Genomic DNA, 18,199 nt, shown 5'->3' on the forward strand with positions numbered 1-18,199 from the left:
CATGGTAGACCCCCCTTGCACAGAAAAAATGGGTGAATAATATCCTTAAAAATTTTCCGCCCCCCCCCCCCCCCCCCCCAAAAAAAAAAAAAAAACGGAGTTCTGCATCCGCCCCTGACTTATGTCGGCATGGCTGCAGCGAACAACGTGCCTTTTGTATGAGGTGTGAGCAGTGGCATTCACGTTCACCCTGAACGTTGGATATATTGTTCAATAACAAAGATAATGAAATTTCGTACTGTATACAAAGCCAGGAGGGAAGCTGAAACCCTGTCGTTGACAGGTTAAATGTGCCTGCGCTGAAGCTTTGAACAAACTGTAGCGCCCTCATTTTGGGTAGTACAAGCTCACCTGATTGAGCCTCGCACTACTTATGGCCCGTTGGTTGAGCTTTTTTAATTATGTGTGGTGCTGAAGAACGAAAAAAACACCTTTGGACGTTAGAAATGAACCTGACTCAGCGTTGCAAGACAATCGAAAGTGCCAAATTCATGACATCACCGCAGGGATATGCAAAATACATGCAAATATGTATCGACATACAAATACAAAATACTTCGTCAAAAATCTATTTAATTACAAATCTCATTACATTTCCAAAAAAGCATTTAAGTACAAGATACAAATACAACCGAATGTATTTGGTCTCTTCCAAATACTTTTCGAAATACATTCCTCAAAATTTGCGTCAGCGACTTCAGGGCACCTGCAACGGGTTTCTGGGTATCTCAATTTAATTTTGCATCGCACACTCGGGAGTTAGTGTGCGAGGCTCTAGTAACGTAATAGAAATATAATCACAAAAAAACGTAATCAGCTTGGACTTAATAGGTGAAAAAAGCACAGAGCTTCAAGCAGCTTTTTTTGTCGATTACATTTTGGTGTAGACCAACAAAGAACCGAGACGACCAAGACGTGCAGCACTATAGCTAGAGATTTTTTTGTTCTTGCAACTCGCACCAGTCACGAAAATCGGGAAATTTGGTGGCAAAAACATGGATGGAGATCAGGCTGGAGAACATCACAAGTTCTCACAGGCACTTATTTAGCCATTCTGCCTCTGAACGTCGATTTCGTCACTAGTCTTGCCCTGGACTAGCACCGTAATCACAAAGTCACTAAACGCTTGTGCTTGATTGAGAGACACTGCATTCGGTGCAGAACGTAGTTTTCTTCCTGCTCTGGGCACGCCTCAGGGTGAGCAAAACGAGTCGTGACAATAAATTTGAGGGAGGTATTTTCGCCCGCAAAATTGTATTTAATTACAATTGTATTTGAAATACCCACGTTTTAGTATTTAAATACACACGTCAAATACATTACCCTATTTGTAATTAATTGCAAATGCAAAATACACAAAGTATTTAAAACACGTATTTCAAATACTTCTATTTGAAATACTGCCCATCCCTGCACCACCGCAAGGGCACGCGTCTCTTATCTCTGGGTGGTGACGTCCTAACACCTGTGTCGCGACGCTTTCATTTTGTTTTCATTTTCATGTCTACTTTGGAACGCGTGAAACGGCATCTCTTGGCTCACGCGCGTAGCGTCTTAGCTTTGACGGCGTTTGAATTTTTGTTGTTTCTTTGTATTTTCATCGCGATCTCGCGCTCCGCACCAGAGCAGGCACGCTTCTTCATGCGTGACAGTTTGAGACGCTAGAATTCGTACTACCCAAAACAAGTCCCTGAGCAATGCAGGAGGACTTCGTCGCACGTGCCTCCTTTTCCCGCTGTTGAAGGCAATGTGCGCGCGGGGGATCGGTGGCCGAGTGGTCTAGCGCACACCAGCTCGGAGCACGTGGAGCGAAAGCTCGCGCTGCAGAACCCAGGGATCCTGGGTTCGAGCCCCACCCCTGCCCGTTTCGATCTGGATGAGCATCGTACCGGCGTGCGGTCGTGTATCACTACTGCGTGATGCACGTTAAAGACCCCGGGCTAGCGGCTCTACCGCACTGGCTAAATTGCTCATCTACAGCTGGGAGACTCGTCGCCCCTCTGAGGCAGACCAAGTTCTAGGCTGTATAAACACACACACAACCCAATTATGTGCGCGTGTGGAGGCGGAGCGTCGACTACCTGTCAAGGTCTGGTGTTTCGTAGATTCAGCGGCTGAACCAGGGAATAATTCATACATCCTAAAGCGTGTTTCACATGCAGCGATTTTGGCCCTAGAGCGGCGCGATTTCTGCCGTCGCGGCGCTCGTGCCACTGAATTGCTGGTGCTGGCCAGAGCGCCGCGACGGCAGAAATCGCGCCGCTCTAGGGCCAAAACCGCTGCATGTGAACTAGGCTTAACAGTGGTTAATGCGAAAAACAAAGAAACAGCGATCCCGAGACCGTGCAAAGAAAAGAGGCAAGCAGCGAAGTAAGGTAAAGTGGAAGCCATCCTGCATCATTCGTTGCTAGCAACCGTGCCCGGCCCGTTGCTTTTGTGCAGGGGGCGCGAGCGCGTCCTCAAGACGCGACCATGTTATGCTGGCAGCACTATCCAGGCGGCGCTGTAACGTTCGATTTTTGCACGTGCCATGTTTGAATGCAAGCATCTGACAGCATCTGTAGACGCGCGATAACAAAACATCTAAAAAAAGAAAAACTAAAATAAAAAAAAAGAATTATGCAGCTCGCGGCCTCAGCGTCTCATTCAGCGTCCAAGAACACACACGAGCGCGCGTGCTTGGAAGGGACACTGCAAGCTCTGAGCTCGCTTTCGTAGCCTCTGCTACGCCGGCATTTAGAATGGAACGGAGTATAAAAAACTGTAGTGGGGAAGCGTGATGATGCACATTCGAAACGCGAGCCAAATATTCTATTTTACTCGCCTGGAGCGCTGCTCAAAACTTGAGAGCTACGGGCCTATAGTGCAGTGACTACGACATTAGTTCCAAAGCGAGAGACGCTCGCTAGGAGCAGAGAGAGACTGTGAGGCGCACCGCCATGTTTCTACGCCGTCCCTGCCAACGTTGCGTTGGTCCCTGCTCTGCCGGTCACGTGACCTAATATTTCCCCCGTAGGCACGGCTCTGTCGTAGGGGGCCAGCAAGCGGGCCCAGGGGTTCGATCAGGATTGGAAATTCAAGAAAGGAGCACTGGAAGCGGAAAGAGCACACCAAATGAGGAAGTGCAGGGGACAGGGAGGGGCTATTGGTAGATTAAAATTTGAAGAAAGGTTAATTAAAATGGATGATTCCCGGCGGGCAGGTAAAGTACAGGGTGTCACAAAAGAAAATTTGCACGGCCTTTTTTACCGCAAAAATAAACTAGGCATCACCGAACGCTCATTCTCCGCCCAAAGGTAGAGCTAGAGGTCACAACCAGTTGCCAAAGTTTCAGCCCGATCTGATAACTTAATCAAAAGTTATAAGTGATTTTCTGAAAATTTCCATGGGAAAATGGAGCCCATTTTTGCCTGTTTTCGGTTTCTGGTGCCATAGAGCCCCATGTGTTTGAAAACTCCGTCCGCCGCCAATTTTTCCAATTGAAATTTTCAGAAAATCACTTATAATTTTTTATGAAGTTATCGGATCGGGCTGAAACTTTGACATCTGGTTGTGACCTCTAGCTCTACCTTTGGGCGAAGAATGAGCATTTGCCGATGCCTAGTTGGGTTTATTTTTGCGGTAAAAAAGGCCGTGTAAATTTTCTTTTGTGACACCCTGTATTTACGTTTAAACACAAAATGGACAAACAAACACGAAGCTGATTTTTCAATACCTGTACACTGTTACAAAAATGCAGATGGGTACAGTATTGTAAAGTTGCCACTCCGGAGTTCTCACTCCGGAGTTCACTCAATTCACTCCGGAGTTGAAATGATTCCCGAATCATTCCACACTTTTGCGATCCAGGAATGTAACGGGGGGATCCGGACATTTCGGTGTAGGAAGTTTCGGTGCATGGGAGTACCAACTGGGGGGGGGGGGGGGGGGGGGGGCAAAGCATGTGTTTTGCCCCCCCCCCCCCCCCTGAAGCAGCCGCCACTGGGCAGGGTAAACGAAGGCACCCTAGGGTAAACACTAGCCGGCGGCGCCCAAAGGATACCAAGGGCACCGCCCCCCGGCACGGGGGGGGGGGGGGGGGGGGGAAGGGGGGGCTCTGGTTTGCCCCCTCCCCCCCCCAACTCAAGAACAAGTTGGTACGCCACTGTTTCGGTGCAGGGCGTTTCGGTGCACGGACTTTTCGGTGCACGGACCTTTCGGTGTAGATATGTGCCTTGGTTTATTGTTAGGATTAGAATTGAACGGGAACAGAATGGCGGCAGAGCTGGGAGGAATGGAGTGGGAATTATATATGTACTTTTTACACGGAATAGAGTCGGGTTTTATGTGAGCTGGTGTCGACCAGCTGCTGGCGCTATTCTCTAGCGTACGGTCAAAGTTACTCTTAAAATATGTATCGATTCACCGAAGGTGACTGACGGTCCAACGGCACATATTCGTTGGAGGATGAAAGATGGCGCGCCTCGTCCATGCAGTGATGCAACCAAAACTGAAAGCAGACGTAAAATGTGTTCCTGGCAACGCGAGACGCGAAGAAGTGTATGTTGTAACCATGTATGATTAGCACGTGGCTTTGAACCTATAGAATCAGTGTTTGTGTGGAACACAAAAAAAGAATCAGCGGTTTTGTGTACTCGCTTCTGTCTGTGCACTCGGCTCCAGCTTCCAGCTGTGATGTTGTGCAAGTATTCGAAGCAGGGGAGGCACTCACTTGATCGAATGACGTTTTAGCGAACGCCCACGCTTCACCGAATGACACTTTAGCGAATAGTCGGACACCGCGAAGCGGCGTTTTCGGGTGGGCCAAATGGGTTCACATTTTTATAATGAGCCGCCGCAGACCGTCGCCGCGAAGCGGCGTAAGCGCAGCGCGGCGGATGGGTTAGCACGCGCCCCCGTTACTAAAACGTCATTCGCTCATGTGATATGGACCCCAATGACCGCTATTTTTTTTTTTTTGGGGGGGGGGGGGGGGCGGGGGGGGGGGAGGGGAGGGGGGGGGGGGGAGCGGGAGCCGGGAGGTGGTGTTGGCCGGGAGATGTGTGAACCTCCAGTCAGGGGCAAGTGTGCAATGACAGAAAGTGCTACGAAGCGCTCTGTGCGACCACCGCTAGGTTTAGTGTCTGCGCTAGGTTTAGTGTCCTGGCGTTAAAGGAACGGAATAGACTACTTCCATAAAGCCCTGCATCCAACACGGCGCGCGTTGCACTCTGGGAACTAGTTGGCCAGGGAGGAGGGTGGCACGGTTTCGGTTTCGGTCGACACGTCGACAAGAAACTATACACAGAGCGTGGACTATTACGGCCGTTATCTCATGTTTTCTGGTCCCGAGAGCGTCATTTGTGGTCTCTAAACTAACCTAAATGGCCAGACCTTGAAGCTTTAGCACAAGCCTTCCTGTTAGCGTTCAAATCGAGGTATGTGGACGGGCCAGTGCTGGGAATCTCGACGCTGCGAACCTCGCGGGGATCTTGCTTGTTTACGAATCAACAAGCTGTAGCAACCAATAAGTATGCATACATCGAGCTCGCGCCTTTACATTAGTGTTGTTGATCAGGAAGTTTGTTTGTTTCGTGCGTCCATAGACGAAATATTACTTCTTGCAATTACTGTTTTTCTTAATATGCCTGAGTATGCGGGGTAAAACTTGGAGGCGCCATTGAAAAGCTCAACTTTAACACACTTCTTATCGCTTATCTGTACTGACCCGCAGCACTGCACGAAGCGAAGTCGCCGCCCGCTTGCATTCCACTAATATTGAACTTCGCGTATGCGCATAAAGTTATCCTGCAATCATATCGGCAAATTCGCACGTACAGACCGCTTTAAGAAAGCAAAAGTCGAGCACTTGTGTGAAGAATGTCGCACCGTGCGCCGCAAGTGCGCCGGACGGGCATGAACCCCTATGCGGTGCGCCAAACGAACGAATTTAAAGCGCGTTTGACGGTTGCTAATGGCCATAATATTTGTAATATGTTTGCTTTCTTCCTGCCTGAGTATGCCGAGATAATTTCAGACACACCGTTCAGGCACAGATTTTGGGCGTAAGTAAAAGCTCGTCCAAAAAGGCTTAGCGAGGAGTAGGGGACGCTTGTTAAGGCCTCCGTCGTAGCTAGCCGATCTCAGCGTTTGCGAAAACTTAATCTTTTATCAGCATAAAATTTCAGTGGGAGATATATGATGACACGAGGAAGACATCATAGTAACTTTTGTGCAGTGGTGAGGTCGAATTTATTGCGTTTAAAAGTTCATGCGTAAACGCTGGGCTCAACTTTGATACCATGTGAGGATGCGGCTTGCTTTTCGCCCAATGAAGTAACAAGAAGCGGCTGTTTAACAAACAAAATACGTGTAAGGCTCCAGATGAACAAATTTCAGTTCTAGTTCATTGGTACTAGACGGGATTATTGAAATTGAGCTCAAACATGCACTCGTGGGGTGAGTGACTAAGCCACTACTTACTACGTTTGCATACGCACGCACAATATGCGGTGTTTCGGGAACCAAGGAAAGTTCCCCGGTCTTTGTTTTGTATCGCTCGAGAATGAGTGTATTGTACGTTCGTTAAAAGTCAGATAATCGAAAACGCAAGCAGCGCGTTCGGTCGCGGCGTGATAGCATGAGATGCAGCTACTCAGTCGAAACCGAAACTGAGTGGCCAACTAGTTCTCAGAGTGCACTGCGTGGTATTTTGCCGCGATGGGGCGCGTCGGTTTTGGAAGAAGTCCATTGTCGGAAATTAATTCCCCGTAATGGGGTTGGAATGGAATGGGGATGACTATTTCAGAACATTAGGAAAAAAAAAAGGAATCATCATGGCCTCCGAGATCCCGAAGGCACGCGCGCTTCGGGATCTCGGAAGCCATGGAATCGTACTTGTGGTTCTAAGTTTTAATAGTAGGTAGCGCAAGCTACCCCCAAATATAAAAAGTACAGCAGTATTTATTTATCTATTTATCTACTCATTCTTTTATTTATCTATTTATTGTTGTAGCAACGGCCAATCCAATCCAGCATCCAAACCAAATTACGAATCCAAATCGCCCTGTACTGCGGAGAAGCTAGAGTAGCGAATTCTGCGGCTGGGTAGAGGCGTGCACGGCAGCACCCGCGTAGCACCGGCACTTCGGGCGGTGCTACTAGCCTACCACCTACGAGAACAGAAGTAACGTAACGTTGAGAAGTAACCATGTACTACTACTGAGCCGGGACGGAAAAACAGCATCGAAAAACTCGTACTCACGGTAGCGCCGTAGCGCGATCCACCTGTGTGATGCAAGAGCAACACCGACCAGCGCAAGAGTAACCCCTTCGTTGTGCCCGCTTCCCTAGGCGAAGCGTTCACCATTCATCTGCGGCGCAATGTCCTGCACAAAGAAAACAGTGCTGATGCTAGTAGTCTTTATACTCGTCTCTGTGCTAGTCGCCCGAATACAGGACGCTATCGAAGTCGAAGAACCGTGGACGGTTCGTCCGGAGACAGCGTCAATGGACGTTGTTCTTGATGACCGGTATCGGCATGTCATGCACTTCGTTCAGGTACGATGAAGGGGTTGTCGCCCCCTTCCGTTCGTTTTACTCCTATTCGTGTTGGGCACGGCAGTATCAGCCGAAAGCTAACCGTATGGTACGCTGTTCTTAATTTGAACGGGGCAGGACTTTTAACATTTGACTGGCAGCAGTTGGGGAGTGTCTGTACAGTATTAGTAATTCCTAACTCTGTAGACAGCTGCAGAAGTGTCTCTTACTGGGTCGTGTCCTTCCGTTTTAGTCTCCTATTTCGCTGTTTGGTTTGATTTTTAGCAGTGTAGTTGTGTGTCACTTGGTGCCCCACATAGGTGATCTGGCAGTTTGTAAAGACAGTCGATATTAAAAAGACTATTACAGAAGCTTTCAAAGGCTAACCGTATTCTGAAATAAACTCAGTTTCTGTTAGCACAAATGACAACAAACATAAACATGTCATAGGACAACTCTGACTTTTTGAATTCAGGAGCAATTGTTTGCGAGGCAGTTTAGTGATAATGTTATGTGAGCTGCCATGCTGGATGTTGCTGGTGCCTTGTTGCAGTCATTCGGCAGTGAGTCACTGCGTACGAAAGTGAATCAACCAAGTGATGGATGAGTGTCACATGAATATGTCTTTCACAAAGACAATCTGTACAGACAACAGAAAGAGTAGAGAAGAGACAGAAATAAGGGATTGCTTTTTGTCTGCGGCATAAAGACTTGTAGCGTTTGTTAGCTACAAGGTTTAACTCCTTGCCTGCATGGTATTCTGTAGCAATTGTGTTTTTGGGCGCATTTGTGTTGACGCTCGTGAACTATTACAACTAAGATTTGACTAAACCATTTCTCTGCAGACAGACCATCAGGCTTGTGTCATGGTATTTTCCAACCTAGAAATGCATTAGTAACGGCACAATTCATATGGCTCATTCGCAGCTCTTAGCGAGCACATTCGTGGCCTTGCTTCTTTCTTGCCTGCTCTCAATTCTCTTTTACCGTCTTTTCAAACCGTAATGCGAGATGCTGCGTTGCTGCCTTTGCGGCCTTTTTAATAGTGATCAAAGCTTGAATACGATTAAGGTTTTTGACCACATGCAGGTGCTGCACTCTTCGTTAAGGGCTAACAGAAACTTTTTTTTTTAATGCGAAAGCATTAATTGTCTCATGGAGTAAGTTGACGTCATCAATTTGAAGCGCAAAAACCGCACATAGTTTCCCCGATCCTTTGGTTCTATTGGCTGGCACGCGTCGACGGGGCTTCCATTGGCCGCTGCGCTCGTCAGTTTCCACGACTGCTTACCCCATGGTGCTGCGTGACCATCAGCACGCCCTTGCTCCCCTGGGCATGGAGCATCCAAGGTCACCGTGCCCAGAGGAGCACACGCGCTGACCGGCGACGAAAAGTACGCAGCAGATGAAAAAGGGAGCGGACAAGTGGCTTGCATGCTTTCGCATTCACAACTCGTAGGGAATGCTTAGGTGTACCTCAATCTTTTTTAATCTTTCAGGTGACAGACACGCACCTGAGTGTTCTGACAGACCCAGGACGAGCAGTGGATCTGAAGGAGTTTATCCGTGACACCATCATGAACGTCATCAAACCACCTATTGTGGTCATGACAGGTAGTAAAGGGTCCACCTTATCTCAAAGATCATTCCATCGAATGTTTTGACAGACGGCAACCGCCTCGCAAGCTACGCTTCAGATTATTGGCACTTCACAGCCGTATCAACGCTTTGGGTCAGTGTTGCCAGTTATCTAAAGCTTTATCTGGAATCGCAGGAAACGCTTTTCCATCTTCCAGGATTGTCAGAACAGTCTGCGACGGAGCAAAGCAATGCCTTCTGAGCTTTCCAATACCCTATCTGGGACTCAGATAGTTGCATTCTCTAATGGTAACAATCGCCAAATGCGCCAGTGCCGCAATGACGGCACTAGGGTCACTGTATGGGTTCGCAGAGTAACGAAACACCGAAGGTTCGTTCTAGAACCGAAGCGCGGTGCTGAAACCAAAACCATGGCGCCGCCATCTTAGGTCCATGCTTCGACGGAGTTATGAAGGTAATAGTGACATGCATTGGAGTATGTTGAAAGAGCCTGGTTTATTCCGCAATACGCGGAATGAACCAGCTGTAATTGGCACTTACCTTATGAAGCTTGCTTGTTGCAGTGGGCTCGAAATCTTTCCGTTTTGCTATGGCTGGCCAAGCCTTCTTCCTCCTTCTTGCGGTTGCGTTCTTTCCAAACGGGATTAGGAAGAGTCACTTTCCATCCTCCGACCTGCTGCTGCACCCAAAAGCACAACAAGCAGGCATTGTGCCACTAAGTACACAATTTCCTTGTTTTTGACGTCGGTAACCGTGTGGAAATGACGGCGCGTAAACGCGCGTTTCATGAGCATTTGATTGCTGGACCCGAGATGGCGGCGATTCGAGCCGCTTGAAGCGCTGATGGAGGTGAGTCTAGCGGTGCTTGTGTCACACGATCGCTACCGTCCAACGATGATCACCAAGCAAAACATGATCAGCTAGAGTGAAAATGTTGTCGGCAAAACGCAAAAAGAAAAAACGTTCAGCCTTTCCACTCTCGTGAAGAAGGAAGACCAGTGAAGCTTTACTTTCTTTACCCGGAAAGAATGTGCGGCCGACCCATCGTGAGTCCAAACCAAAACTGATAAGAGCGTAGGAGGGTAGAAAACGGCGCGCAAAACAGACGAGGACGAAGAAACAAACGTGACAAGCACTGCGCTCAATACATGTGCTTCTTCTTCGTCGTCTGTTTTTCGCGCTGTTTCCTATAATGAATTCCCACCAACGTGCCCACCTATCCATTCTTCTATTATAGCTGGAAAGGTTGCCGCCATCTACGAGCGATGGCGGAAACCATACTGGTTGTGTGCTTGCCGCCGTCGGACACGATCCTGGGGAACCTAGCCCTTAACAGCCCCGCTGCAAAAAAAGGTGTTACTCTGGCTGGGAACCCATACAGTGACTCTAGGTGGCGCCCACGGAAAAATGGGGGAAAGGAATGCCAGGACTCCGAGCGTAGATTTGTTGGCTATAAGTGAAACAATGGTTTCAATGTTTTAGCAAATAGCCCCATTGTTGCCCACACTTTGTAGAAATTGACTGGATTGCCTATAACTACTCAAACCAGTATCAATGGACGAGGGCACTGCCAAGTTCACTTGCATGTGATGTGGTCTTTGAGGCCCGTGGTGTGAAGTGTAAACAGTCGACCGTTTTCATAGTTGTGCTGCTCGCTCGAATATGTCCCAGAGGCTCGAGCGCCACCACGAACAAGGATGAAACTGTAGGCCGGTTGCCATGCTGGTGCAGAATGCACACCCTACCATGCCGGTAGCCATTTTGACTACTTTACCTAAAATTGATTCGCTAAAATGAACATTTTAGCAAATTACAAAAATATTTGGCAAAGTTTGTTCACTAAAATTAATGCCTCCCAGCAGGGATGGGAAAAATACATGCAAGTATGTATCGAAATACAAATACAAAATACTTCGTCAAAAATGTATTTAATTACAAATGTAATTACATTTCCCAAATAACATTTAAGTACAAGATACAAATACAACCAAATGTATTTGGTCTCCTCCAAATACTTTTCCGAATACATTCCTCAAAATTTGCGTCAGCGACTTCAGGGCACCCACAACGGGTTTCTGGGTATCTCATTTTAATCTTGCATAGCACATTCGGGAGTTAGTGTGCGTGGCTCTAGTAACGTAATAGAAATATAATCACAAAAAAATGTAATCAGCTTGGACGTAATAGGTGAAAAAAGTACAGAGCTTCAAGCAGCTTGTTTTGTCGATTACATTTTGGTATAGACCAACAAAGAACCGAGACCACCAAGATGCGCAGCACTAGCTAGGGAATTTTTTATTGTTGCAACTCGCACCAGTTACTAAAATCTGGATGACCCGCGCATTTAGAATGTTGGTGGCAAAAACATTGATGGAAATTAGGCTGGAAAGCATCACAAGTTGTCACAGGCACATATTTAGCCAGTCTGCCTCTGAACGTCGATTTCGTCACTATTCTTGCCCTGGACTAGCACCATAATCACAAAGTCACTAAACGCTTGTGCTTGATTGAGAGATACCACATTCGGTGCAGAACATAGTTTTCTTCCTGCTCTGGACACGTCTTAGGATGAGCAAAACGAGTCGTGACAACAAATTTGAGGGATGTATTTTCGCCCACAAAATTGTATTTAATTACAATTGTATTTGAAATACACACATCAAATACATTACCCAATTTGTAATTAAATACAAATACAAAATACACAAAGTATTTGAAATGCATATTTGAAATACTTGTATTTGAAATACTGCCCATCCCTGCCTCCCAGAAGTATAGACCATTTCAATAATTGTCTTCTGCATGCTGTCATCTCTTTCTGCGCATTCTGAGCATGTACTGTAAGTAGCCCTCTTCTGCAAAATATGAGAAACTGGGCATGCATTCAGAACCCACTGACTCTGAATTTTGCACCTGAGCAATAAGTGCTGGAAGTGTGCGCACGGTGTAGGACTCACGAAAGAAGAAATGGAAAGCTTGGTGGCATGGGAGGAACAAAGGTCACAGGTTTAGACACCCTCACGAGTGGTTGCCTTGGTCTCTGTATTTTGTGACACCCAGAAGATTTACTATTGCCTTGGATATGTTAAGAAAGATCACGAGCCGTACTCACCAAGTTTGACAATCTATCATTTGTTTACAGCTGGCAGTGTGCCTAAGCAGTTGTGAGGTAAAGAGAGAGCTGTGACTAACAAAGAAACATATTTCGCTGCGATTTTAATTTTGCAAATATGACAAATTGCAAATAATACAAAAAGACTCTTGTGCGAAGATGTCACCCATGCCACTTTATAAATGTGTCCTGTTTGACATATTTATCCTTGATCGTGAAACTTAATTTGCACAAATTGTTCTATAAAGTGGCATTTTGGCGAAATCCTAAAATGTTTAAAACCTATTAATATATTACCGTTTACTCTGTGTGGAATAAAGGAAGATGCTTATCACCAGTTGATCCTTAATGGAGGAAAGCTCCTGCATTGAGACCTATTTAAAGCGAACACCTGCCGCAAAGTTAAAAGAGAACGCCCGCCCCCAAGGGATCGCCCACCCCGTTTTCCTTGCTAAATATTTGTAACATAAAAATTCTAAAACATTGACCACCCCCCGATTCCTGTCGAACATCACAGAATGTCTGACGGGAATTCACAAATGCCGTCACACAATGTCTTATCACATTTTGGGGGGGGGGGTTTCGACCCCTCGAACCCACCCTCTGCTTGCGCCACTGCCTCCTCGGTTACCTGGGTTTGAGTTCGGCTGCTCTCTTTTAAATTCTCTGCAGATGTCTCTTTATTCTGCTTTCATGTGCTAGTCAGATATCTTTCATACCCATTTGAGGAACTTGAAACAAACTTTTTTTGTGCCCATAACATATGGTGCTTCCCCACGAATGAAAGGAACGTCATAGCAGATGCAGTGTCTGTTTGATTTTGCTGACTTCCGTGAAAATGTTAGATGATTGGAGCAGGATTGCAGCTTTGGTAAGCCTTGCATTGGAGACATTGCGGGGCCTGTCTTCCGCCTGACAGGCGACATTGCAGACTCGGTGCGGCCTGGCTTTCTGCAGTCGGGGCAGCAGCGTGAAGAGTGGCAGCTGTACTGGAGAGCCATCTACGAAACTGGGGTCACTCGCCAGCTGGCTTGGCTCGACATACGGGGAAACCACGGTCAGTAGTCGCCTCCCGGGGTGGCACCAGTGTTCTGAGGTCAAGTCGCTCGCAGAAGTTGGGTAGGAAGAGAGTGTTACTTCCGAAACGATGCATGCTCTGCTTCATGCTTGGGCAGATTAACTAAAAAATGTAATTTTATTAGAACTGCTTTCTTCAAAAGACAATTATGATCACAATTAGAACTGCACCCCTCATCATGTTATAATTATAATTACTGCTGCAGACAAAAGAATTCATTGCAACTACCGTAAAGTACCAAGCAAAAGTTCACAGAAAAGTTGGAGGTAACCACAAGAAAACTGTGATGGGTGCTTGCTAGGCTTGAAAGCAGAAAAGCCGGATGGGCACACGGTAGGCTGCACCCTTGTTTCATCCGACGGACTGCTACACGGGCGGTGCAGGAGTCGGGACGAACACTTTGTAAAACGAAAAGAAAACAATAAATTATTATTATTATTATTATTATTATTATTATTATTACTTTAATTTTAAGGCAGTCGCTTCTGTCAAGCCTGCTTTGCACTGGCGCTCTTGTGCTAAGCTTTACCGCTTTACGCTGATGCGCGCATGTAGAGCATTAGTGCTTTGCATTGGCATCTCAGAGAAGCAGCTGACAGGAAGGAGCACTGCATTTAACTTGGTGGGCTCAAAAGTTTGCTGGGGTGGGTGCATCATATGTCTTTTGCTCGTAATTCAAACGTTTCAGAAGTATGTTGTGGCCACTTATTGTAACATAGACACATGGTACTCGGTAATTTACGGAATGCAGTCTGTTTTAAATTTAAACGCAATTACTACTTTTTATTCCACCACTTTGGTACACAGCTTTGGTAAAATTTATTTGACACCATTTATTCTGCAGCAACATACACTGTGTGCGGCAGTCAGCACGGACAAGGCATAGCTGGTTTTTCCTGTTTTTCTTTTGCAGCTAAACAGCGTTTATTATAACTAATGAAGGGATGAAATGTGCCCATACAGGTCACACAGAGCATACCACGGCAGGTGGGAGATTGTATTCACTGCTGCAGCTTAAGTATCAGTCTTTTTGAGGAGTCGAGACAATTTCCTTGTCTATTCATTGAAGTTTCTCTGAAAATCGCTGGTTAGCTCACTATAAGCTTTGCGACAAAGAGGTCGTGCCTGCATTTCTATGCGTGCAAACTCTAAATCCAAATATTCTCATTATCCGGAAAAGGGTCGCTTAGATTGTGGGTAAAATATTCAATGTACTTATTAAAATCTATTTTTTTAAATTTTCTGTTTTCATCCTGACAACAGAAGAATAGGCCTTCTGGCTTGTGCTGTGACTTTGACACTTGCTCAAATGTGTGCAAGCACTTGTATGCAAATGCTTGTATGCAAGTGCTCATGCACGAGTACTTGCATGCAAGTGCTTGTGCAAGTACAGTGCACTATCAAAGCCAGCCCCTACACGCTGGTAAGAGCTCTGGAAATGATCTTCAGTATTAAGGAATTAGTGCAAATTTGTTACAATTTAAATTTAGTAATTATTGATAACAGTAATTAAGTTACAAATATTTTTAGTGAAAATAGTGGATTACTATTCAAGAACGATGGGTGTAGATGGATGGTCATTGACACCCCTACATGCAACTTGTGGCAGTGACAAAGGCCTTTCGAGATCTTTTCGTCCATTGCTTAAAATGGGATGTGAAAAAAAGTTTGTCTTGTTTTTAGTCATCAAACATGTCCACCGTTTTCTCCTGTACATCACACATTTCAAAACCTTGCCTGCTCTTTCTAAAAAATGTTTCCACGCATCAGGTACATTTCCATTGGATTCACCAAGCCATTCATAATGGCTGTGTAGGACATCTTTGTATGTTTATTAAAACACTCAGCTGCTGATGTATATGCTATTCGTTCTGAGGAACCCACTAGCAGACAGAAGCATCCTATTGCTCTGTGCCAGTGGCTACACTTGTACAAAACTTGGTCAGTTTGGAATGTCCTTTGTTGTTTAGTACCATATGAGGAAGTACACAACATGGCTGCTCCAATACATTTGGCTAGTGTGGCTCGCTCATGTTATAGCATTTGGCCGCTTTCTTTGTCCTCTTTGCAGACAACCTCAACTTGGCCTCATTTGGGAGTGACCACAACTTTTACCGGTAAGGGGTCGGTGGGATTTGTGAGTCTGGTGCTATCTGCCTGTGCCTCAAAAATGGCAAGAAGTCTGTCTGCATATGAGTGGTGGATATAAAAGTGAAGCTCTGATTAAAGTTTACTGCAAGATGCAAGAAAGGTTTAATAACTTTTTTCTGTTCTTAATCGGCCTTTATTCTTTTTGTTCATCTTTTGTCTTTTAAGTATTCCATTCCTGTTTATTGTTCGAGTCTGCAAATGCGAACTCACCGAGGCACTATGGCAGTTTATATTTGACTACTGTCCACAGACTTTGCAATGCAATACAGCTTGCATTGTAACTGTACAACTTATGACTTGCTGCTTTTGTATGCCATCATGGGGGGGAAACTACCTCACTGTTTCCAGTGTGTAGCCACAAGAGTGGTAGTAAGTAATAATATTTCCATCTCGGCTCAGTAACGTCAATAATCTTTGACATTACCGGGCCCAAAGTTAACATAGTTTCGTACCACTGGGGGTGCAGGTAGGTTCCGGACGTATAAACAAGTTGACTGTTGATATTAAAAACACAGGTTATAGTCAGTGGCAGGTTAAGAATTCGGTAGAAGCCCCACTTCCAGCGTGGCCTTGTCGCCTTCTGCCGTGCTTTGATTGCGCACGTGCCAAAGTGTGATGAAAGGCTTGTGCTTGAGGAGGAGCATCTACCGAATTATTAACCCGCCATCAGCTATAGGTGGCGCAATCCACCACCCAATTTAAAAGGTTGACCGTGTGCCTCCGTCCATCTGTCGGGTCTGTGATGCTCGCACGTACATGCAGGGTCTACTCCGTTAGGGGCCGCGTCCACCCCCATTCATACTCGTACACCCACCGGGAGGGCGCAGACACCTACAGCTTTATCGCCATTGACACTTGCACTGATCCTGGCATCAAGCGGCCCTTCAACTTCGTGGGATCTTTGCCCGAGGCAAGCCTGCACCTGTATCAGTGTTACATGCTAGGGTGCAGTACTGTGTGGTTGCAAAACATATGCAGGATGTGGGTTAGCAGTGCCTACACTTGTGGGTGACCCGTGTTTGATGGTTTCCGCAAATCCCGCCATTGCACAGGACCAACTGAGTGCCCTGCTGGAGATGAAGGAGGAGAGCAGACGAAGCAACTTCACCGTCTGGTTTGGCCACCACCCGACATCCAGCGTCGCCTCCGTCGAGATCAGGGAACTCATGAGGTATGCATTTTACTTTATTTATTTATTTATTTTAAAATACTTCAACCTCGTTGGGGATATTGCGGGAGTGGGGGAAAGAATTGTGCAAAACATATAACAAAATGAAACAATGATACGAGAATAGAAAAAAAACTGTAATGAATGCAAAACGCTATCAATAAGTATCAATGGCAGACAAAAATAGGAGTGGTAATAAACTTACATTGCTGGGCGATGAATTCCATATTTAAATAATAGGGGGAAAATACAAACAGATTTGTATTTAAACAAATCTGTTTGTGGATGGAAAGGTGAAATATTTAGTTGGCGGTACCTTCTTGGAAGAAGATTCATCTGCAAAATTTAAATACATATTTAATGATGCAAAACATGAGTTAATGAAACTGTGTGGAGTTTTGAAGCGTTTGGTGTTACAATGTTTCGAAAGTAGGGAAAGGTGGAAAATCTGTCATGCCGGTGGCAGATAAAACATACAACTTTCTTCTGGATAGCTTCAACATTGTTGAAATCAGATTGCTTGTGAGGGTTCCAAATTACAGAGCCGTATTCAGGGATTTACCGAATTAAAATTTGATATGTTAGGAGCTTTGTACGTGTTGGAGCTGAACACAAGGTATGCCGCAGGTATCCTAGTCTTTTAAGGTGCCTTGTTACAGATGAAATGAATGTGTTTGGACCAGGACGTGCCATGCGTGAAAAGATCCATAGGTGCTTGCATTCAAACACCCTTTCCAGAAAAATGTTATCGTATGAATAGGAAAATATGTGAGGGAACGAGCGCCCAGAAAAGGAGATAAAAAGGGTTTTGTGGAAATCTGTTGGCATTTGCCAGGTGTTTCCTCACTCGCACAAGCTGGCAAAGGAATTCTTAAGATGAATAGGATCCTTAGATTAATTAATTGTGTGATAGAAAGCACAATCGTCGACATATAGACGTCTCTGCTTCCACAGCGACGCGTCCACTGTGGAAGCGTCATCCCCCTGAGCCTCGTAGTTTAGTTCAGTTGTCCGCCTCATATTTTCATTTGTGAGTGCATGCAATGAAAGGACAGTAGTACTCCTATAAAAAGGTGTGGTGGCATAAGTAACATAAGCTACCACTAGCGCAAGTGTAGGTACCACATGTTGTTTATCAACCGTTATGCGACAACACTGCTTCTAGAGTTTTTTTTTATATAACTTGTGATTAAATTTAAATAAAATTTACATGGCTTATTGGCCGTTAGAATTTGACTACAAATATGTGCTTGGTTTGGTGTAACCTAATTAGTTCTGTAAATATTGAAAATTTAAATTGCAAAGATTATGAAAAGGGTTAAGACAAATTGAAATTTTGAAATCATAAAATAAACACATATCAATAAACTAAAAGGTCTGTGGGATCCAAAAAGGCATAAATGAAAGCTCTCTATGATTTACAGTAGGCTTTTCAGGACACTTCTGAATTTTCCAGATTCAAAATGATTTATTACTGGATGCCTAAAAGGCACCTAAAAAAAGCCCGATAGCATATTTAATATATTTATACCTCTCATTGCATATGTACCACATACCCCTACCACAGAAGGAA

At 45.5% G+C, this 18,199-nt stretch overlaps 1 protein-coding gene across 2 annotated transcripts in view; it reads left to right on the forward strand.

Moving 5' to 3' along the window:
* Nucleotides 1-6,998: 6,998 nt before the first annotated feature.
* The window catches only part of LOC8042886 (transmembrane protein 62), a 30,588-nt gene continuing 19,387 nt past the window's right edge, over nucleotides 6,999-18,199 (forward strand). For both annotated transcript variants that reach the window (XM_040500756.2, XM_040209958.3), the window contains exons 1-6: nucleotides 6,999-7,539; nucleotides 9,018-9,132; nucleotides 13,149-13,286; nucleotides 15,379-15,424; nucleotides 16,221-16,368; nucleotides 16,511-16,629. In XM_040500756.2, the coding sequence (XP_040356690.2) occupies nucleotides 7,363-7,539; nucleotides 9,018-9,132; nucleotides 13,149-13,286; nucleotides 15,379-15,424; nucleotides 16,221-16,368; nucleotides 16,511-16,629 (743 nt within the window). In that variant the 5' untranslated portion in view covers nucleotides 6,999-7,362. The remainder of the gene's footprint in view (nucleotides 7,540-9,017; nucleotides 9,133-13,148; nucleotides 13,287-15,378; nucleotides 15,425-16,220; nucleotides 16,369-16,510; nucleotides 16,630-18,199) is intronic.

This window comes from Ixodes scapularis, unplaced genomic scaffold (genome assembly GCF_016920785.2).
Source record: "Ixodes scapularis isolate PalLabHiFi unplaced genomic scaffold, ASM1692078v2 PGA_scaffold4__175_contigs__length_147842914, whole genome shotgun sequence".
Classification (NCBI taxonomy): domain Eukaryota; kingdom Metazoa; phylum Arthropoda; class Arachnida; order Ixodida; family Ixodidae; genus Ixodes; species Ixodes scapularis.